The sequence below is a fragment of the Dipodomys ordii genome, unplaced genomic scaffold, assembly GCF_000151885.1.
Source record: "Dipodomys ordii isolate 6190 unplaced genomic scaffold, Dord_2.0 Scaffold203, whole genome shotgun sequence".
Classification (NCBI taxonomy): Eukaryota; Metazoa; Chordata; class Mammalia; order Rodentia; family Heteromyidae; genus Dipodomys; species Dipodomys ordii.
In genome coordinates, this window is record NW_012267419.1 from 994,323 (window position 1) to 1,017,947 (window position 23,625).

Below are 23,625 nucleotides of genomic sequence, written 5' to 3' on the forward strand. Positions count from 1 at the left end.
TAAATAAAATTTATTGAATCAATGACAAAACATAACCATAAATAATAAACAATGAATATAAAATTACCAAGAACCCCATCCCCATATAACACCAACTAGGTACATTAATAAACACAGTCTCATCCAGTGTGAACAGCTTTGCCAATTTTTGCTCCTCAGAAAACAAAGGATTTTCTTTCTCTGCTATTGAGTCACTTTTTCTAGACTTTCCAATTGAGAAAGATAATCTTAAAAGCATACTCATTGCAATATAATTCAAAGTCAGCTATACTATCATCTTAATTCTGTTGGAAATAAAACGGGAAAACTTGTTCTCCACCATGGGATGACTGAATTTAGTTGACAGAAGCTCTTTATCGCCACCTGTGGTTAAAATTAATACAGAATTTGTAATTTTGCTGTAGACCTTTGGCTCCTACCTATTCACTAAGAAATCATGTATCTAATGACATGCAAAATGACATTTTCCCATAAAATGACTTCTCCCATCTACCAATAACCACACTGGCTCTAAGATGCCAGTAGTCACAGTGAATCCGTAGTGGGGAAGAAGCCCCAGGCTCTCAAGGAGAAAATTGCACACTTCAACTGTGTTCTAAGACAACTGAACTCACTATAGATTTATAAATGTGTCGACTGAATCAGCATGAGAGCACCTATTTTCCACACATAAATGACCAAGAACAAATGATTGATTTTAATTATTTGAAGCCTGTATGACTTGAAGAATTAGTTATGACTTTTTTTTGGTCACTAGTATGAATAACATAAAGGCAGTTCATGAACTCGCAGTAAATGTTATCACATCAGTAAAAACTACTGATGACTGTTTCCATAGGGATAAAGTAGGATGCCACTGCTGCTGCCATTGTTCATCTGGGCTTCAGATATCTAAATTTAAAAAGGCTTTGGAAAAAAGTACAATGAAACCTTAATGATACAGTTCCTATTAGTCAATTAACTGCTCACCAGTAATTTCAATCTTTAGTATCCTTGATTTGAGATCTGAGTTACTTGAAACTGGAGTTCCTGACAGAAAATGCTTCACTCTTGGTCTCAAGTTCTAAATATTTTGATACTTTAAAATATGACAGTTTTAAAACCAACACATTCACAGAGGCAGAAAAGGTAATGAAACAATAAACCCTATGCATAATTAACATCCAAGCTGAATGGGGGTTGAATAGGATACTCATAAAGTTCCTCAGCTGTTTGGAGTTCTCGTTAAGTTGTAGGAACAATCCAGCCCATTTTGTGTTAAACGTTTATATACTGCAGTTGAAGAATCCTTCCCTTTTACTGTCTTTCCTGAAGTTGATTATCTTTGCATTCTTTCATCTGGAATGTAAGCAATATGCTATCACATTCTATTTGCCTATGCCAGGGCTTTAATTCACTTGACCATAATACTCAACCAGAGTAGGATTCTGAGACTACAAGCAGGCTCAAAAGAGGTTTTAAGTAGAACTTTACTAGTTATTAAGGCAACTCTTGAGGCTGGCCTGATGGAGAGAAACAATGTTCTTCCTTACTGCCACTATGAGAAGAGAGAATACAAGGCAAGGAGATCTGTAAGTTAGAGCTCATTAGCACTAGCTAATGTCCATACCTATTTGCAAGAAAGCAGGTAGACTTAATGAGCAATCTGACTGCTTGTGCTCTACATTTGGTCCCCTTTAAAAGAGCTAAGAATGTAAAAGTTTTAGTATTTCTGTTTCAAGTTCTCAGAATAAGTTTGAGTCCAGAGGACTGCAAAGTTAGTGATTTCCTGGAAGATAGAATGAAATAAATTTCATTCATTTCTTTTAGTTTTTAATTTACTTTGAACATATGAAAAACCAGTGACTTTTCTTAACTACATTGAAGAGCTTTATAACAGACAAGTAAATGTCAACAGTCTTTTGTGTTGTTGATACACACTGAAACCAGTACCAACACAATCTTTGAACTCTCAAATGTTCAGACCTACTACAGATGAGTGTATTTCAATAATTGGATTTTTCTAAACCAAACACACACTGCTGTGGTATACTCTTTGCTTTGCTCGCCTTCGAACCATTTAATAGCTCTGAGCATATGCTACTTCTCCCAGAAGATTCAGAAAATCTACAGTTTTTAAAGGGCAAAGCCTTATTATCTGGCTGGAAGAAAATTCAACAAAAACTAAGTTCCAGAAAACACTGCTTCTGAGAAATTCTCAAATATCATCAAAATAAATGATTAATGTCCTACAGTAAAAACAGAATTATGGCAAGATAGTATAATGGTAAGGGTAGAAACCATATCTAAGTTCCGCCCTTGGTGTTTTAGCATTGTAAAAGTAAAATGGTCATGTATATTAATTTGCAGTGTACTAAAATTGTGTTCAAAGTTTATTTAATGTAACAGAAAATATACAAACTAAGACAAAAAAATTTGTTTTGTTCTGGGAGTCCTCCACCTGGCACCAACTTGGGTCATTCAGGGGTAAGGATGCAGAAGTAACATTTTTATCAACATTTCAATGAAGTTACGGAATTTCCAGATGTGTCACCAGGCATATTTGAAATTCTGTAAGAAAAAATTGGCAGAAAGCCATTAGAAATAGAGAACATTAGGTAAAAGCAAGAAAAATAAAGGTGGTAGTGTCCAGCAATCTCCAAAAGGTATAAAAAATGGATGGTGACACGAGACTACCTTAAACTTACTCTTAATAGTTTACCATCAAAATACTTTGAAAACAAAAACTAGAAACCAAGTTATTTGTATATTTTATTGCAATGCTTTGTATTTTTCCCATTTTGATGGACAATTTTTTTTGGTTAGTCGTGGGGCTTGAACTCTGGGCTTGGGCACTATCCTTGTGCTCTTCAGCTCAAGGCAAGCACTTCACCACTTGAGCCACAGCGCCACTTCCGGTTTTCTAATGGTTTATTGGAGATAAGAGTCTCACGGACTTTCCTGCCCGGGCTGGCTTTGAACTGCAATCCTCAGATCTCAGCCTCCTGAGTAGCTAGGATTAAAGGCATGAGCTACCGGCGCCCGACTTGATGGACATTTTGAGTAAAAGAATACAACTGATTCTGGAAGACACATATCAAACTATATTGAGAGGTTCTGTTAGGGAAATGAGATTGAAGAAGATCTTTAGTTTTCTACATTCTTATAGTTGATTTTGTTCAATTAATCATATATGACATTGGTCATTAAGAAAGATTACATGCAATTGAACTGAACAAATGTTGTATATATAGTCTTACCTTATCCCAAGAAGCTAACTAGAAAAAGAAGAATCTAATGAAGAGGACTAATGCACCAGAGAGAACACGCTGGTGGTTTGTTGAGGTTGAAAGCTTATTATCCAAAATATACAAGGCACTAGTCCTGTTCAGATTTTCTCACCTTTCAAGGTGCTCCAGTGGATTTCTGGATTTGTTCTTTTAAGATTAGAATACTCTGCCTTTGTTCAGGAGGCAGCATGGCAATTTGGTCTGCAGTCAGCTGAAGAACCTGCATGATTAAAGCAGCCTGTGCAGAGGCAAAGAAGGCAGTGAGTTTCAATGATGGCAGCTCAACAACAACAAAAAACCCACCGGCAACTTTTGTCCCCAAAGCTCCTGTAGTGAGACATGAAGCAAAATGGCAATGGTAAGGCTATTCCACATACACAAAGTAAACTGAAGGCCAAAAAGAAAAGAAATCAGTGAGAAAAAGCATGATGAAAAGAACAAGTATAAATTAAAATACCTAAGATTAGATGATTCAAAACAGACACCTTTGTAAACGGATAAATTCTTGGATTAAGGTGGTATCTGTGAGCCCTGGGAAGTATTCAGTTTTTAATCCCATTTTGAAGTCTCTTATTTTCCCCACAAGTTTTAGTAGCTTTTTTTAATCAGGCATGAATTCTCCATAATGCCCAAATAAAATATTAGGAAGAAATACTTGTGGGGAATCTGCTGCTGTTTTTAGGGACAAAGTGGGAAGGGGAGGAAGACATGGGCTATGAATTTTCAGGTCAATCTAGCCTGCATGCATGCACGCACACGCGCGCGCGCACACACACACGCGCGCACACACACATACACACAATCTCCTGTTGGTAGATGAGTGTGAAATGTTAAATAAACTTCTATTAATATTCACTTAACTTTAGGACCAGGTTCACAAATTTTTAGGCAATAGATCATAAAAGAGGGGCTGGGAAGGTGGCTCAGTGGTAGAGCGCATGCCTTGCATGCCAGAGGCCCTGGGTTCGATTCCTCAGCACCACATAAGAAAAAAGAAAAAAGCCGGAAGTGGCGCTGTGGCTCAAGTGGTAGAGCGCTATCCTTGAGCTGAAGAGCTGAGGGATAGCGCCCAGGCCCAGAATTCAGGCCCCATGACCGGACCCAAAAAAAAAAAAAAAGATCATAAAAGAGTTCTGAGTTAGAATAAACATCACCTCCAAAGGGACTGTGAAGACCCATGATCGCCACATGGGTAACTGTGAAAAGGAGTCAAAAAGATTAGATTTGTGTGTATGGAGCCTGTCACACTGTGTGCCTTACCTTCTCATGATCCTGTGGTGTAACTTGGCTCTGTCCAGGACTAAAACCACCAGGTTGGCTTCCACCCTGCATAGCTGCTCCTTGCATAGCTGCTCCTTGCATGGCTGCTCCTTGCATAGCTGCTGCCTGCATGACTGGGACCTATGTGAACAAAGAAGGAAGAAAAATTTCAGAGCTCCTGATATTTAGAAAACTCACAGTAATAACAATGTGAAAAATTGCAACCTACGTAAGTGTATGAATAAAAAAAGGAAATCAATGCCTCTAAAGGTCAGCTTCTACTGTTAGCAATGGCAGGAGGAGGCAGGGTTTGGCAAGAAATCAACTAGTAAGTCAAACATACTTGCCTGCAACAGTTCCAACATCATCATCATCAAATCACAAAACAAAATTGGATAGTATTAAATTAAGCAAAATTCAGCCAAATAAACACAGGGAAAACTGAGAGCACTCTGGAAACTAGTGCTCAGTGGAAACACATGAAAATCAATAAATTCTAGAGATAATATATGCTGGTCCACCAGGAAAACTATATTCATGGGTTTACTGCATACCTCTAGTTCAATGAGACACAGTTTGTCCCAATGGGCTCTATCCCACAAGATGACCAAATCAGAGACAGATAGGAGTTGGGAAGGCCTCTGGGGCAAAGACTGCTATTAGCCCAACATATGCTTTTTATAGTTTTCCATAGAGAACATAAAACAGATGCTTTGAAGCTTTCTGCTTAATACAAATCAAGAAATATGACTGACCTAAGCAAGAGAGCAAATTGTAGTTACATCGTAGTTACTGACATTTAAGATCTTCAGTGAGTTCAACCCATTTGAAGATTACCAGAACTCAAGGAAAAGTCCTTTGAGCTCCTAGCATAACTGATAGATGGGTACTATACCAGTTATATTCACACTCAGGCATTCACCCAGAGCTTCAGTACTCTTACTAAATACAAATTATCAACAAACTTGTTACCTGCTTCTCCAGCAGATAAGAAGCAGCAAAGCATAAAAGAAATACAGATAAACACCTGTTAGGAGTGCATATCACAGCAGCAATGTGAAGAGCAAGACAGCTTCATAGTGAAGGAGACCAGAAACCACATAGGAAATAATTATGCTTTATATTACTGCATACACAATAACATCTACTTAATGATCACTTTGAGTAATAAATATGACTTGCATTTTTATATTCTATTTAAGAAGAAAATTAAATAAACCTTATAAGTAATTTTTTCATTAAAATAGTTTATTGAAAACACTGGTAGACTAGTTCTCTCATCTAAGCTTACACAGATTATCTTTTCCTAGACATTGGAAACAGGAAACACTAGTTCTGAATAGATTGCTACAACACTGTCATGATTTTGTTTTTTTTTTAATCAGTACTAATCCAGGTGCCAGTTTGAACCCTAATGATCAGTTACCAATCTGAAACACCTTTGGGCATAATTTTTTAAGTTAACACTTGCTAAGTACCATAATGTGAAATAACTATCCAATAATGGCCACTTTGGGTTTCCACAAGTTCTTGTTCTAGACAGATGAGTACTAGTGACCATACATCTTGGTTTGCCTAAGAAAGTCCTAATTATGCTTTTGCCTCAGAGGAAATTAATAACAGTACTCTTACTCTCAGTGTACCCTTTGTGTGAAAAATTATAAAATCACCCTGGACACAATAAGTCTTGTACCCTCAAGTTTCCACCTGGAGGGACAGGAGTTAAACTTTCAAAACTGAATTTAAGACAATCAAGCATATATTAAGTTAAAAAACAAAGCAGATATAAAGTTACTTAAAAGATAATTAAAAAATTAAGTGAAAAAATAAACAATGCTCTTTATGACTAAAAGAATGATTGAATGTATGAAATCAGAACAATGAATTTACCTGTTAAAATTGTTTTAATAAGTGGAAGGAGAATGAGAGGAGGGATGAAAATGATTGAACAAGTTGTATACATGTGTCTAAATGTCACAACAATTCCCTTTGTATACCTAATATATGCTAATAAAAAAGCACTGAATAGTAAAGAAGGAAAAATAAGAGTACATATTCATATTGTCTGAAACTGCATAAAGATATACCAAAAGCTATTATCTATAGGAGAGGGAAAAAGTAATTTTTTTCTGGAGTAATGGGGAGTCCTGGGATTTGAACTTAGTACCTTGCAGTTGCTAGACAGGCACTCTACCATGTGAGCTACACCTTAACCTCTTTCACTTTGGTTTTGAACAAGGTCTTGTATTTTTGCCCTGGCTAGCCTGGAACACAACCTTATTTGAAGTTCAATATCTGTATCTTGAACAGCTGGGTTTAAGTTATCATGACTAGCCAGGAAGTTAAGTTCTTAACGTATTACTTTTATAAACAAATATTTATGTGTATATATATACATGTACACATACATACATACATACACACACATACATATTTAAGTGTACACATACATACACACATATATATTTAAGTGAACAAATTAATTTTTAAGTTAAAGTATGAAGATAAAATTTTTATTTTTCCCACACTGGCTACACTAGGCAGGTTCAGTAGGTCAGCTCACTTCACATGTGCAAAAAGCCTTTGGTTTGATTTCCCAGCTAAAACATAAACAAACAAACCCTAGTATTACAGACTAATGAATTTGAGCACTAGCAATGAAAAAGAAGCCAAGATAGTACTTAACAATGGTTTTCCAATTACTATTTTCTGTTTTTCTCCACGGAATTATCAAATTATATAAGCATACTATACAGTTATTTGTTCTGTCTCCTCAGCTGATGTACAAGCTCCATGGGGGCAAGAACTTCACTGTTCACAATACAATATTCCCAGTACCTAGATCTTTGCTTGGTATATAGTAGGAGCTCAATAAATTGTTGCTGAAAAATGTGTAAACCTATTTCTATTATGACCATAGAGGGTACAATAAAACTCAAGACCCACAAATACATTTTTGAAGCAAAATTTGAAAAACAATAGAGAATATACAAACACACATACACTTTTATATACTTCACTATATACTTCTATATAGGAAAAAATCTACATTTTAATTTAAAATTAAAGAGGAATGTACATACACACAAAGTTACCGAAGCAACACAGGGGTAGAGCAGAAAAAGTATGCTCTATCTTTTATTCTGCCCTTTTTTTTGTTTTTTAGTTATGTGGGTCAAGACCATTTGAATTCTGGCTGATGTTTCTGTAATATTTCCCAGTCCCTCTCCTTTTCCTCTATCCTCCCCATAAGAAGACACATCAACATATGAAGAGAGAAGAAAAAAAATACAGAGGAAGGAGAAAGGAAGAGGAGATAGAGGAAAATGAAGGTGTCAGCACATAAAACATAGGGTAGATACACATATACTACTACTTCTCCACAACCAAATGAGGATGAGGAAGAGAAGAGAACCACAGAGCACCATATACATACAACTGGAGAGTACCAATAAAGAAAGGAAAAGAGGCATATTTCAATCAACAGGTGAGGTAATCATCAGCACATTTTCACACTTTATTCTTCATTTAGGATTATATGATGACAATAATTAAGAAGTTTCTGCCAACCTAAGATTATGTAAATAATCTTAGTATATCATAATTGTCAGAGCTATACACCAGAATCACTTGAGGAGTTCTTTCACATCACCGATACCAAGATCCCACTGATAGAGATGTTGACAGGCCTAGGCTGAGAGCTGGTGGGCAAGTACACTTAGGAGTCTAATACATAATGCTAGTTTGCATCCCTAATGAATTTTCAATTTTCAGGGACTGTCATCTTAATGAAATAGCTACTGAAGGTAAAGGCTTTCCTTCGTATTATAATCCTAACTGCCAGAAAATCACTCCCTCAAAGGAATAAAGAACCTAGTGTTTCCTTTCTAACAATCCGAGAAATTCAAGTCAGAAAGGTACTAATAATCAAGCTCAATGAGCAATTCCAAAATAAATCAAGATTTCACATGGATACATACCGGTCTAGCGCCCTGGGGAACAACTGCGCCCATGTTAATTGGACTAGGACCCTGCATTCCACTAGGCATAGGTCCTCTAGGGCCAGGAACTGGGCCCCTTGTATCCATGCCTCTGACTTCCATGACACGGGCTTCCATGGCACGGGCTTCCATGGCACGGGCTTCCATGGCACGAGCTTCCATGGCACGGGCTTCCAATCCTCTGGCATCCAGTCCTCTTGCTTCCATAGCTCGGGCCTCTAACCCTCGTGCATCTATTCCTCGGGGATCTCTTCCTCCTATAAAGCCGTAAGAAAAACGACCATGTGGCTACTCATCTAATTGTACAAATTAATAATTTAAGACACACAGAAACTTTCCCATATATGAGACTTGTCTCCTCCTAAGATTTGCTGATAAACCTTAATGATGATGCTAACTCTAATGTCCTTCTATTCTTTATCCAAGATTAGAAATGAGGATAGCTGAGTTCTTAATCCCATGACTACCACTTGCGATGTGCTTTCCCCTTACCTCTGCCATCTAAAGGTGGACCCCTCTGATCAAGCATGGGTCCTCTTGGCTCTGCCATTAGAGGTCTAGGTTCAGGTAATGGACCTCCCCTCATGTCATGTGGGGGTGGTCCACGGCCTTCATGGCCAGGAACATGGTGCATGGGTGGACCCTGATGAGGTGGTCCCAGGTAACCTCTGGAGATAGAGAACAGTTATATTTTAAAACAAATAATTGCAAACCTCTATCCAAATATCAGTAACTGACATACCAAAAGAACTGATATAAATGTCAATAAATGTTAATAACACCAAACACATTAGAGTAAAGCTGCAGAATATAAACCCACATATTGTATAACTTATTTGGGTGAACTCCTAATGAAGAGGAATTAATGGACAGTTATTACATGTAGAGGGGATGCAGTAAAATGCTTAAAACACACAGGTTCTGGACTTAGATTATGTGGGATCAAATCTAGAATCTCATCTAAGGCACACATAATTGACTTCTTGGCGCCTTAGTTTCTTCATCTGTAAAATGGGACCAATTAATATCCATCTTCTAAAATTATTTGGATTCCTTTTTTGTGGGGCTGGAGATTGATCACAAGCCCTTTAGTTATATAAGGCAAGTGATTTAACACTGTGCTACACCCTAAGTAGATTTAATGAAATCAACTACATAAAGTTCTTAAAGAAGGATCAGAGGTATGGTCACCCATACCTACGTCTACTACTATGAGTGCTATTATTAATATTACAACTATCACAACGTTTTCTTGTTCAGGTATATATGCTAGAATTTGCAAGTTCTGAGAACATAGTATGCCATTGAAATTATATCAATAACTAGTCATCTTAGTCTTCAACAATAGCCAAAAATACTTATTTAATTTTTGAATTAGGCAAACAGGGACAACTAACATAGCAAGACTTTGTTCCTATAGCAAGGAAAAATGCTCTCTTCTCAAATTGTTTTTTTCTAGATCAGTGCTTACCGAGGCTCTACCTCGCCAGTTACAGAAAGTAAAGTGCCTCCACGTGGGTCATTTGGAGCATCTCCTAACAGACCTCGAGGAGTTGGGACATTGGCAGGCAAGGATCCCCGCTGCATAGCTGCTCTGGGGTCTTGCATCGGCACTGACAGGGAAACAAACGGGGAGTTACTGCTGTGAAAGACATGTAAGGAAACAAGAAATGACTCTATATTCCACTGACAACATAATTCAGACACCTTAGAGTGGGTGAAACCTCACCACAGCAGAATCCTCTTGCAGCTCAAGAACAGAAGCAGGGTGTAGGCAGAATCTTTGCCATGTCAGAGGTATGGATGGAATTATATAAACTGGGGAGCAACCTGCCAAGGACTAGCACTGAGGCCTAAAGAAACTTATACTCCTGATACTTCTTTCTAATTAATCTTAGATTATGGACTAGAGTCACAAAAGAGAGATAGAGTCTTGGCATATGTGAACATTGCCATGGCTCTGAAAAAACCTGCTGTCTCCTTACAGACTGCTATTCCATCCAAGCCTCCTGACACCAGTAGGGAGGGAGTACAGCCTCGGACAGATGCCCATATCATCCATGTTCTCTGCCCTGTGTGAAGAGGTCAATCTTAGGCTTGTGGCCTCAACAGGAAAAAAAAGAAAACCCCAAAAAAAAACCCAAAAAACAAAACAAAAAAAAACACCCCAGAATCACTGCCCTTTTGGGTTCTGAATGTGAGGATGACTGCCAAGCAGCTCTTTTCCTCGTATCATCCCACCCTGACCACAAGCAAAAGGAAACCCGCAGATACAATAGGTACCTGGAACTCGCTCAATTGATGCAGGCCCGGCGGGTCCCACGGGCGAGTGCTGTAGGGTTCCTAGGTAAGCAGTAAGTTTAAAAGGACAAAGAGTAGATGCATAAAATAGCTTGTGCGCGGGCAAACATATGCAAACACACACTTAAAACACATATACATACATGCGGAAACTGGAGACATGTAAGTTCAAAAGCCTCAGGCTACAAAAATTTCCTAAGCTAGGTTTTTGGTATCTGAAACAGCTTTAACAAGATAGCTTCTTAAAGTAAACCTCATATGGCCATTAAGTTTATCTGGGCAGGAATAACTAGCAATTTTCTGTTTGCTCCTCAGCTACTAGTATGTTTCCCCATAAAATGTCCCTATTCCACGGTGAAAAAAAGAAACAAAATATAAAAGGATGGTTTTGAATCACTAGGGAAGCAAAGAAAAATAAGTACTTCCAGAAGGTAAATAAGAAATAAACTGCACTGACCTATTCTGGAGGCCATAAATATATATGTGTATATGTGTGTGTGTATGTGCACATGTGTGCACGCATACATCTGTGTGTATTGGTTTTCAGTCTTAGAACTCAGGACCTGGGAACTCTCCCTGAGCTTTTTTGCTCAGGTCTAACACTCTACCACTTGAGCCCCAACCCCACTTCTGGCTTTTTGGTAGTTAATTGGAGATAAGAGTCTCATGAACTTTCCTGCCCTAGATGGCTTCCAACTACAATCCTCAAATCTAGCTTCCTAAGTAGCTAAAATTATAGGCATGAGCCACAAGTTCCCCACTGTATTTTTATCATTTTTTCTTTTTATCATTATTGATTGATTGATTGATAGTATTAGGACTTGAAGTCAGGGCCTCATGCTCAATTTTGGCTTTCCTGATTATGGCTACATATAGCCATGCTTCTAGCCTGGCATTTTGCTGGTTAATTTGAGAGTTTCATGGGCTTTTCTGCATGGGCTGACTTTGAACTACAATCCTCTAGATTACAGTCTTTACACAGCTAGAATTACAGCTGTGAGAAACTGGTGCCCATCTTGCCATTATTTTAAAGTACAAAATTTCTGCTATGAAGAAAAGTATCAAATGACAAAAGCAGTGGGAAAACAAGAAGTTATCTTTTCAAACATCCCACTGTCTCTCTTTATCATTGTACGTGTGCCAAAGAAGCAAAGATTCTAGGAAAAGTAAGACAATCTGGGAACAAATGGAGGAAAGAGGCACATAATAATGCCAAAGAAGAGTGCTTAAGAAAAAAGATGAAGTATTTAGTCAGGAGTTTTTGTTGTACTGTACTGTTAAGACAAAAAAAGTCCTTAATTCTATCACTTCAACTCCTAATTCCAATGTGTAAATAACTGGCCTATATCTTAGGGCTTTTTTTTTTGGTGCTGAAGACTAAATTCAGGGTCATACACTTCGCTTTTTAAATGGTTTTCATTTATAAAACATACACTAAGAAAAAAAACACACTTAAGCTTCTCTATGCCTGTTCAGAGTAATCATTTCCTATCACAGGGACCCAATTAATAAGTATAGAAAACACTTAGGAACATTTTTGGGTGTTAAGAGAGGCAGTGTAGACGGACAGATTTTTTTCCATCTTAGCCCTCCCTCTTACTAGTTGGAAGAAAACATCAAATAGAAGCCACAACAGACATTGGCATTTACTTACCTTGTCCCCTCAGGTAACTTATATTTCTGAGCTTCCATGAGTTTTCCTGTAAAACTGAAGTTCTGCCACCTAACCCACAACGTTGTTCATGAGAACTGAAGTGCTTGAGTATACATAGCACATAACACTCAGTTCTCTTTCCTAACCTTCTTTCTTCCTAAATTACATTTCAACCAAACCACTATATTTTCTTTTCATTCAAACTTTAGTAACATGGTAAAACTGTGGAATTTTTGGAGTGGCTGCTGTCATACATAATATTGTAGCCATGGTATAATAGAAATTTCCCAGGGAGGGTTTATTTTAGATTATGATCCCTTCCCAGATTGTTATGGGACTTAAATCTAGAATTTACATACCCATTCACATGCTATGTCCTCACTATTAATGTTTTTTACTAATCCAATAGATATTCATTCCAAGAGAGAGAATGTGTCAGTGGAATGATTAGGACTGTCAGGAAAGAAAGGATGCATTTGGTTATCAATTCTTGCAGAGGCTCTGAATCATGATGTACAAAAGTCTAGACCAGTACTGTTCAATGGAAATTTCTGTGGCAAATAGAAAAATGTTATACATCTCCCATCTGCAATGTGATATCCATAAGCCACATATAGCTACTGAGCACCTGGAATGCAGTTATTGTGATTAACAAATTGTTTGGACTTAATTTTATAAATTTAATATTTAAATAGTCACTGGTGGTTAGTGGTTGACATAACCCAACAGTGCAAACAAGAACATTTCCAAGTCTAGTTCCTATCAATTAGTCATTAATACTTACCTTGTCCCCGATCCATAGGCACCGGTCCACTTCCTGGCATTCCAACCTGGCTCTGCATTACACCTGAAGATAAAGAGCAGGAAAAATAAAAATTAGGACAGTGGAAAAAATAAGAACAGTAGCTGAATGTACAGATTTACTTATTCTGCCCCTACAAGGAGAAACCTCCAAAGGAAGATGGCAACTACACTCAACAATGCAGTTAGTCGAAAGATTTGTTCATATACTCCATGTTCCATGACAGAAAAGTGAGTTCAGTCAAAATGCTTCATCTCATGGATTACCAAAACTGTAGTAGAAAGCTGATCTGTAAGACAGGTAACAGTGCCACTTACCATGGACCTCCTCTCATGGGAGGGAGTACTGTTTCCAGAGTATTCTGTAAATGTGGAGGTATACTATTTCAGTGTGACAATGATTTGTGGGGATAAGCAGAAAAAGCCAGATGTGGCATTGTGGCTCAAGTGGCAGGTAAAGCACTAGTCTTGAGCTAAAGAGCTGAGGGAACATGCCCAGGCCCAGAGTTCAGGCCCCATGACTGACCAAAAAAAAAATTGTGAGGGTACAGCTGATATTGAGAAAGTACCAGGGATATGAGGTGTCCTGCCAGCTATGAAACAGTCCCACAAAATCGAGATACCTTGTGTCTTTAAAACTTTCAAATGAACATTCATAAAAATGAAAATCTATTTGTAGCCATCTGAACAAAGAATCTGTTTATTTGTAAGCAAAGGTTCTTTAAACTATAAGTACACATACACAAGCAATGCGTGTATTGATTTGTCTAGAAATGCTACTAATTATTAAACTGTAGACAATTCAACCTGTTTTAAGAATTTTAAGATGAGTTTTCACTATTTAAGAAAATCACATCATCAAATTAATACTCCTTGTCATATGATTTACCACAACAGATATAACTGTATCTATCTACGTTCTGTTTTTACACTGATGGTACAGATGCAAATACCTGACAACTATCATTTGTTTTCTAGTATTATTGTACCTGGATAATTGCATATCAACTTAAAAAAACTTACATCCTTCTATTTCTCATTTATAATGAGAAATACACATTTTTTTCTGAAATTGTGTTGCCTGGGTTATATCATCTGTGTAGCTCATTTCAGGAGAGTTAAGTCATTGCAAAATATCTATTATGAAAGAGGGATATTTTTATCTAACAAGGTTGAGAATCATGGTCTACTACTACTACTACTACTCTAACCACGGTGACTGCTATGTAAAGAACAACCTTGTACAAGACCTTGTCTGGTCCCTTTCACATAACAATAATTCTCTTTACCTCATAGGACCTTGCTGTGAGTGGGGATAAAAGGCAAGCCCATTGATTTGTAGTTCATTAATACTTTTCTAAAACAGCAAGTATGTATCACACACTCCCTATTTCATTCAACATGCCAAGCAACAAAGATTAACAAAATGAAGACCTGGGTTCTAGCTCTGACACTGCTACTAAATAATTGTGATTTTAAACCAGTGATTTGACAAAAATTAATATGTTCTTGACCTTCCTTATTTTTGAAATGAATGAGTTGGTCTAAAATAATAGTTCTCAGAATGTGGTATCAATCTAGCTGGGGAAATTTGAGTAGAACTGGGAAATTTGTTAGAACTGTGAATTTTCAGGTTCTGTATCCTAGACTTACAAATTAGAGAAAGGAATAGCAATTTGTATTTTATAAGCCCTTTCAGTGATTCTGTATTACATTAACATTTGAAAACCACTAGTCTAAATGATTTCAATGCTTTTTTTCAGCCATAACACTGTTCTCTTCATTCTATCTAGATCAATCACCAATACTTAGGACCTAAGGAAAGCATTATGAGCATAATTATTCATACACCATCACCTAAAAGCACTGATGATTCAAAATGTATATTAATTGTTATGTTGGGCTATTTTCTTGAAAGGCTTAAACTTCACATTTCTATCAGTAATGTAAGAATGTCATCTCATCTCTCTGAAACTTGGTAGTGGGTTTATGTGAAATCTCATTATTTAATTTGTAATCCCTCAATTGTTAAGTGAGTTTTTGTTAAGCCATCTAGCTTGTTCTTCTATGAAGTTCTTACATATTTTCTTTGCCATCCCCTTTTTTCTGAACAGTTCTGGAGATTGAATTCTCAGAGTCTTGTGCTTGCAGAACAAGTGGATGTGAAATGCATTGTATAGTCCAAAGATATAAGGTTCCCTTTATATTTTAAATAGAAATTACTGATTCTATTGTTTAATTCCTCACTATGCACACCTAGTTTTTGTGCACTAGTACAATGCCACTCAAGGTATGGTCTAAAGAAGATGTTGATCTATAACCTATGAATTAATAGTTCATGACAAGTCAAGTACAGAAATGAGGAACCAACATTAGAAGCTTTTACAGTAGTTTGACATTACTGGAACATGTATGATCAGTACACTTGTCTCATAAAACAAATGATCTCATTGGGCTTGGTGGGGCCTTCTAAATGTAAAGTGAGCACTTGGGAAGTTCAAGCAGAGAATCATGAACTCAAGGCCAAACAAAATTACATAATGAGACCCTGTCTCAAACAAAACCACCAACCAAACCATCTATGTCCTCCACGTAGGATATGTGTGTGTATATATATATATATATATATGTACATGTATATATATGTGTATATATATATATATATTCTTAGCTGTCTATTAGTTTCATAGTAAAAATCTATTATCATATAATTTGGCTGCACTACAGCTGCTGTCAAGACAAAACATTAGTGAAGTAACAAATAATAAAAATCTAAATGAACTCTACCTGCAGGAGCTAAGGAAACTGGGCCAGGTCCTGTTACAGTAGGTGGTATTTGCACTGGTGTTGGGACTCCACCCTGCATAGAAGCTTGCATCAGAGGAGGTGCGCCATTGACATTGACATGCATTCCACCCTGATGGAGGAAACCACAAGAATGTTCACAGGTTTCTGCAAAAAGTCAGTAATTGAATCAATGACCTTAAAGTGCTCTTCAAATGAGCAGTTCCAAACAGTCTATGAAACTCTCCTCACACCTTCAATCTTTTTACAACAAATCCTGAGGCTTAAATTCTGGGCCTGCGTGCTGTCACTGTGCTTTTGTGCTCAAGACTAATAATACTCTACTACTTGAACCACAGCTCTACTGCCAGCTTTCTGTGGTTAAGAGGTAAGAGACTCAAGAAATTTTCTGTCCAAGCTGGCTGTGAACCATAGTCCTCAGATCTCAGCCTCCTAAATATTGAGGATTGCATACATAGGCCCAGCTCAAGTACCCTTTTTATTTATTTTTTTGCCAGTCCTGGGGCTTGAACTCAGGATCTGGGCACTGTCCTTGAGCTTCTTTTGCTCAAGGCTAGCACTCTACCACTCGATCCACAGTGTCACTTCCAGTCTTTTCTGTTTATGTGGTACTGGAGGAATCAAACCCAGGGCTTCATGCATGCTAGGCAAGCACTCTACTACTAGGCCACATTCCCAGCCCAGCACACTTTTTATATAACATGTCTTACACAACACGAATTTACCATACACTAGAACACAGAAGCAACTTGCAATCTTATGAGTGTGTTTATGTGAACAGTTGAATGGAACATGACCTAAATAAAGAGACAAACCAGTCTTATCTGTGTGGCAAGGCAGTACATAGCACTCATTCTACTTCATGATTAGGGTCCAGAAATAAAAGAATAAAAAGTACCTTGAATAAAAGAAGACTTAATGGTATTTTCACAATAAAAAATTTAAAAAAAGATATTAAGAGCTACAAAACCGGGGCTGGGAAGGTGGCTCAGTGGTAGAGTACTTGCCTTGCATGGGTTCGATTCCTCAGCACCACATAAGCAAAAAGAAAAAAGCCGGAAGTGGCGATGTGGCTCAAGTGGTAGAGCACTAGCCTTGAGCTGAAGAGTTGAGGGATAGCGCCCAGGCCCAGAGTTCAGGCCCCACGACTGGACCCCCCCCCCAAAAAGTGCTACAAAACCAGAAAACCTAATTTGAATAAATTGTGATGAATGAAAAAAAAAGGCTGGGACTTTGCTAGTAACATACAATTTTATTGTTCTGGGTTTGAACTCAAAGCTTTGAGTTTGCCAAAGCACTCTACTAATTGAGCCACACCCCCATACCTGGGTGGTCTGCATTTTTAAGATGAAAACATTTTCATTTGGTCAAGCTTTTTTATAGGGAGGTAATTAAGAGCAAACAGACTATGAGCACAGTGAGGAAAAAGTTCAGATCCTAGATATACCACTTATAGTTCTATTTTAAGGTTTGCAAAGCCAAAAATAATTACTCTGGATATTTACACAAAATGTTTGTTAATCTCTACCCAATACCTTCTGAGGACCCCTCCCATGTTGTTATCCTCTGTCAATCTGTGAGGTGAAAGATGGTTGCTTATTATAGTTTGTATTAACATCCTACTTTGAAGATGGATACATTTATCTATATTTATTTTTCTATTTGTGAATTGTTTGCGTCCACTGAACCCTTTACTATTAGATTACTACTAATTTTGTTACTAAAGTCAAGGCCACCCCAGGTGAAAAAAGGCTATTGAAATCCCCACCTCAACAAACAGAAGCTAGGTATGGTGACCTATGTTTTTATCCTACTTATGTTTTTATGGGAAGCATAAATAGGAGGATCATGGTCCAGGCTAGTTCAGGCAAAAAAGGTAACACATTAGCATAAAAAGACTACAGTGTAGCTCAAGGAATAGAACACTTGTCTGTCAAGTGCAAGGTCCTGTGAAAGGTCCCAAGTTCAAATCCCAGTACTGCAAAGAAAACAAATAAATAATTACATGCTGAATATATTTTTGTAATTCAGTCAACATATCTTGGGCATTCGCTTAATTTCACTTTCTGTATATTCTTCTTTCACAGGACTGAGATTTGAAGTCATGGTCATGTGCTTGCTAAGCAAGTATTTTAACACTTGAGCTTTCAGCTTAAATGTATTTTTTATTTATCTGTGTTGATACTATATCTCCTGGCTCATTTTAACAGAAACACTTTTTTAAAGTCTTTCATGCTGATACATGAGGTTTATTTAACTGTCAAAGTATTCCATTGGATACATCCACTATATTTTCTGTCTTCCAGTGATGTACATTTCCGGTGAATTTCAATTTTCATTAGTAAGTATAATGTAGCACTCTTTTTTTTTTAGTGATCATGGGGCTTGAACTCTGGGCCTGGGCACTGTCCCTGAGCTTCTCAGCTCAAGGTGAATGCTCTACCACTTGAGCCACAGTGCCACTTCCAGCACTAAATATTTTTGACCACGACTTTATTAAGTAATTTGTCTTTGTCCATTATATGCGTGGCATACCTTTCTGTTAGATCACTGGTTCTTACTTCCCTTTTTTAATGCAGAAAATTTTCTAGTTTAAATGTGTTTTTTTAAATGGCTTCAGGGTTTGTGTCTTGCTTTGAAAGTGTGGTTTTCTTTCCTTTTCAGTTCTTATCTGGGACTTGAACACAGGGCCTGGTCACTAAGCATTTTTGTTCAAGGATGGTCTCTATCACTTGAGCCACAGCCCACTTCTGGATTTTTACGGTAGGACTTTCCTGGATGAGCTGTCTTTGAACCATCTTCTGATTTCAGCCTCTTGAATAGCTAGGAGGCATGAGCCACCAACACCTGGCAAAAGCTTTTATCACTGCAAGGAATGAATATAATGTGAGTGCCTACCCCTCCCACTACTGCAGTGAGGGTTAAATGAGATAATGTATGTGGAAATAAACTGACAACCACAGCTCAAGAAATTCATACAATAGTAAATTAACATATACAAGAGGGCATCTGGAAAGAATCTCTTTAAGAGACATTAAGGGATAAATCCCTACCAAAGTCGGGGCCTGTGGGGCCTGAGGATTTTGCTGGTTCATTGGCATGTTGGCTCCTGAGCCAGGCCCGGCACCATGGAGTTGCTGAGGGTTGCCTGTAATCAGTGTTGGGATATTTGTCTGGCGATGAAGAATTTTCTAAAAAGTGAAAAGACAAACCCGTGAGCTGTCTGTTTAACAAAGCAATCAGTAGTTTCTATCCCATTTAAGGTCTACCATATCATTTCTATAAAAGAACTTACCAGGGCAATCTCTGGATCCACAATTCTCATCACTACCTGTGCTTGCAGCAAAGCATAAGCCAACTGTGGGTTTTGAAGCAACATGTTCCGTGCTTCCTGGGGACTATTCTGGACACAAAGCTGAGAAGACAAGTGGATTCATAATCATGTTCAATACTTAGTAGTACCTGATAGTGATTTACAGCCATTCCCACACAAAAAATGTTACATTCAAGAAGTGCTCTGAGGGGCTGGGAAGGTGGCTCAGTGGTAGGGCGCTTGCCTTGCATGCATGAGGCCCTAGGTTCGATTCCTCAGCACCACATAAGCAAAAAGAAAAAAATCCAGAAGTGGCGCTGTGGCTCAAGTGGTAGAGCACTAGCCTTGAGCTGAAGAGCTGAGGGACAGTGCCCAGGCCCAGAGTTCAGGCTCCACGACTGGACCCACCCCCCCAAAAAAAGTACTCTGAGGGGTTGAGTGTGGTGATGCATATCTGTAATCCTAGCTATGGGAGGATGCGTTATGAAAGGGCTATGATATGAGACCATTCTGAGGAAAAAATTAGCAAGACTCTATGTCAAAAACAAGATGGGCACTGTGGGGCATATCTATAACAGCAGCAACTTGGGAGGCAGGTAGGTAGATTGTGGTCTGAGACTGGCCTAGAAAAAAGTAAGACTGCCTGAAAAAGAAACTAAGAGCAAAAGGACCTTGGGGACATGGCTCAAATGGCAGAGTGCTTACCTAGCAAGCATGAGGCCCTGAGTTCAATCCCCAGTCCTGCCCAAACAAAAAGTAAACAAAAAATGAGCAGAAACCCCAGGCTGTTTGAATTATCACTGTTTTTTTTGTGGCACATGGCAGACCAAAGAAAGAAATATTTAAAATACCCTAATACTGCTGCTTAGGAAAAAAATCCCCCATATTTTAACACGTCTATCTGGTATCTATGATGCCTACAAAAAACTAGCTAGAATGCTTGGGCAGGAGTGTTTGTGTACAAAAACAGAAAACTATGTGCACAAAAGGTAAAATACGTGTATTTATAAAACACCAAATATGCAGTAAATGGTATGTACAGACACAACTCCTATTAGAGTTCAAAGAACTATTTGCATTAACACATGAATTAACTCCTTGAAAATATAACATGAATTGTTTTATTTATAACCTAATGCGTCCTCCCACCTTCATTTGTTTCATCAGCTCAAACATCTGCTCTGGTGGAAGACTGGCAACTGCTTTACTAATAGACTCGGGAGCATCCTCAGGATTGATGGTCTCTCCATATGGTGACTCAATGACAGGGGCACCAGTGCCAAGGCCTGATCAGGAAAAAAGTATAAGAAATCAGCAAGGCAAAATAAAGAGCTAAATCATTTTAAGTATTTAATATCTAAGTTGACTATAAACACCCATTAAAAACTTTAAATATGCTGGAGCTGAGTGAGATATAAGTGATCTGAAATCTCGTTCTGTGAAGGAAAAGCTTGTCACATAGATGGACAATGGAAACTTCTTTTGACAAGTTATTACAGAAAAAAAAGATATAGACAAAGTATTAATTGCAAGAGAAAATTCATGAATCTACTGCCTCAGAAAAGTAATTATTAAAAACACTCCTTAAGGAGAGGGGCACAGAAATGGAGGGACAAAGGGCGAACAAAAGTAGCAGTTGAAAAATGAACAATACAGGAAGGAGCCATTTTTTTTGCTAGTCCTGGGGCTTGAACTGTGGGCCTGGACGTTCTCCCTGAGCTCCTTTTGCTCAAGGTTAGTGTTCTACCCCTTGAGCCAATTCTATACTTCTACCAGAAAAGAATGACACCGCCCCATTTGTTAGGAAATAGAAAAAATCATTTTAAGTGAAGTAAGCCAGACCCAAAGAAATATAGGTCCCATGGTTTCCCTCATTTGCAATAATTGGTATACATCTAGGATCATTTTACCAGATGAGCCGAAAAGCTCAAAAGCTATGTACATATTACCATATAACATGATGTTAAGTGAAATGAACACCAAATTATGGACACAAGAGGTCTTTCTTTGTTGTTGTTTTAATGTACTATGTGATTTTTTTGTTTCCTTCGTATGTTCTTCCCTCTATGGTATATCCCCTGTTGTGACTGTACTTGATTTTGGTACCCTGCATCTTGTATATACATTTTGTCTAATTTGGAGAGAGGAAGGAGTATAACAAAATGCTGAAATAAGGACACAGGATGACCCATTGCAACAATGATACCCACAAGACAATATATTGGAAATGAACTTTACATCTTTGGTGGGGAGAGGGGAGGAGTGTGAGGGAGGTGGGGGAGGGAAGGCATAGTAGGAGAGCAACACGGGAAGGAGTAACAATGCTTGACAAAAAATGTAATCACTGTCTTACTCATATAACTGTAACTCCTTTTTATAGAAACTTTACAATAAAATTTTTAAAAAAGGAAATTGAACAATATAACTTGTGTGGTGAGGATGGGAGGGAAAAACTGGGAGAATGGGTGATATTGTCCAAAAGGAAATGTACTTTTTTTTTGTCAGGTGTGGGGCTTGAACTCTGGGCTTGGGCACTGTCCCTCAGCTCTTCAGCTCAAGGCAAGCGCTCTACCGCTTGAGCCACAGCGCCACTTCCGGTTTTCCAGTGGTTTATTGAAGAGTCTCACGGACTTTTCTGCCAGGGCTGGCTTTGAACCGTGATCCTCATATCTCAGCCTCCTGAGTAGCTAGGATTACAGGCGTGAGCCACCGGCACCTGGCAGGAAATGTACTCTTTACCTGTGTACATCACCTTTATAATAAGCAATAAAAACATAAAAACAAAAAAACCTCTTACATAGCTAGTTGCTATTGGCTCACTTCTGTAATCCTAGCTACTTATCTAGGCTAAGATCTAAGAATTGCGGTTCAAAGCCAGCCCAGAAAGGAAAGTCCATGAGAATCTGATCTCTAATAAAACAAATAAAAAACATGGAAATGCAGCTGTGACTCAAGTGGTAGAGTGCTAGTCTTTAGTAAAAGCTCAGGGATATCACCCAGGCCCTGAGTTCAAGCCCTAGGACAAGCACAAAACAAAAACAAAGAAATCACCCTTACCTAGTCTGGTGTTGGTGGCTCACACCTGTAACCCTAGCCACCCAGGATTCTGAGATCTGAGAATTGAGGTTCAAAGCCAGCCTAGGCAGGAAAGTGTGTGAGACTCTTATCTTTCATTAACCAACTAAAATTCTCAAGCACTGGAGCTATTGCTTAAATGGTAGAGCGCAGCCTTGAGTAGAAAGGCGCAGAGACAGCATCCAAGTCCTAGGACTAAAACAAAAATAAAACCCCATTCTTACTAGTTATAGATCTGACATACTCACAGAAGTGACTCATGACAGCTTGTACTACTAATGGCTTGGTGGATTTCAATTCATATTCAACTATAAAACAACTCATTAGTAACATGTAAATTTCTAATGTTAGTTTTGCTTTTCAAAGCTACATACTTCCCTAACTCAGGCAAGTAAGAAGTGGTATGGTTAACCACTTGAGCCTATTTTGTGTGTGTGTGTGTGTGTGTGTGTGTGTGTGTGTGCGTGCGCGTGCGCGCCAGCCTCAAGATTACAGGCCTCAAGATTACAGGCCTGAGCACTTGAGCCTATTGGTGTGAGTGAGTGCATGTGTGCATGTGTGTGTGTGTGCCAGCCTCAAGATTACAGGCCTCAAGATTACAGGCCTGAGCACTTGAGCCTAGTGTGTGTTTGTGTGTGTGTGTGTGTGTGTGTCAGCCTCAAGATTACAGGCCTGAGCCACTGGCACCAGTCCATTTGAGCCTATTTTAAAACACAGCTTGAACAGAAAAATGTCAGTTATATCTTTACTGACTTGTAATGCATTAAACCTTGGTTTATACTCACTCTTCAGTTCTTCTTTGTTCTTCTCACTAGCAGCATTGTCCACTCGAAGTGCTCTCCCACTAAATTCACGTCCATTCAGGTTCCGCATGGCACTAAGTGCTGTCTCTTGATCTTGGTATTCACAAAAGCCATAGCCTTTTGGTTTTCCAGTCTCTCTATCATACACCAATCTGGAGAGCAAAATCCAGTATCAGGCACAAATGCTAAACACATGCTGGGCTCTGTGTAACACTGCATGTTTTAATATGTTCCACTGTAAGTTAACAAACCTTTTTTTTTATTGTGAAAATACTGTACAGAGGGGTTACAATTACATGGGCAAGATAATGAGTACATTTCTTATCAAGCATTGTAGCCTCCT

General features: G+C 38.3%; 1 protein-coding gene across 3 annotated transcripts in view; it reads right to left on the bottom strand.

The window, feature by feature from the left end:
• Window positions 1-23,625, bottom strand: part of Cstf2 (cleavage stimulation factor, 3' pre-RNA, subunit 2, 64kDa) — a 26,163-nt gene continuing 2,538 nt past the window's right edge. The window contains exons 3-16 of one of the 3 annotated variants that reach the window (XM_013035097.1): window positions 23,265-23,434; window positions 20,554-20,690; window positions 19,387-19,506; window positions 19,145-19,282; window positions 16,074-16,203; window positions 13,270-13,332; window positions 10,814-10,873; window positions 10,516-10,602; window positions 10,002-10,143; window positions 9,023-9,198; window positions 8,510-8,787; window positions 4,530-4,670; window positions 3,382-3,507; window positions 1-2,550 (exon numbers count right to left, since the gene is read on the bottom strand). In XM_013035097.1, the coding sequence (XP_012890551.1) occupies window positions 3,385-3,507; window positions 4,530-4,670; window positions 8,510-8,787; window positions 9,023-9,198; window positions 10,002-10,143; window positions 10,516-10,602; window positions 10,814-10,873; window positions 13,270-13,332; window positions 16,074-16,203; window positions 19,145-19,282; window positions 19,387-19,506; window positions 20,554-20,690; window positions 23,265-23,434 (1,765 nt within the window). In that variant the 3' untranslated portion in view covers window positions 1-2,550; window positions 3,382-3,384. The remainder of the gene's footprint in view (window positions 2,551-3,381; window positions 3,508-4,529; window positions 4,671-8,509; window positions 8,788-9,022; window positions 9,199-10,001; window positions 10,144-10,515; window positions 10,603-10,813; window positions 10,874-13,269; window positions 13,333-16,073; window positions 16,204-19,144; window positions 19,283-19,386; window positions 19,507-20,553; window positions 20,691-23,264; window positions 23,435-23,625) is intronic. The other 2 variants (XM_013035098.1, XM_013035099.1) reach the window with 2 other exon arrangements.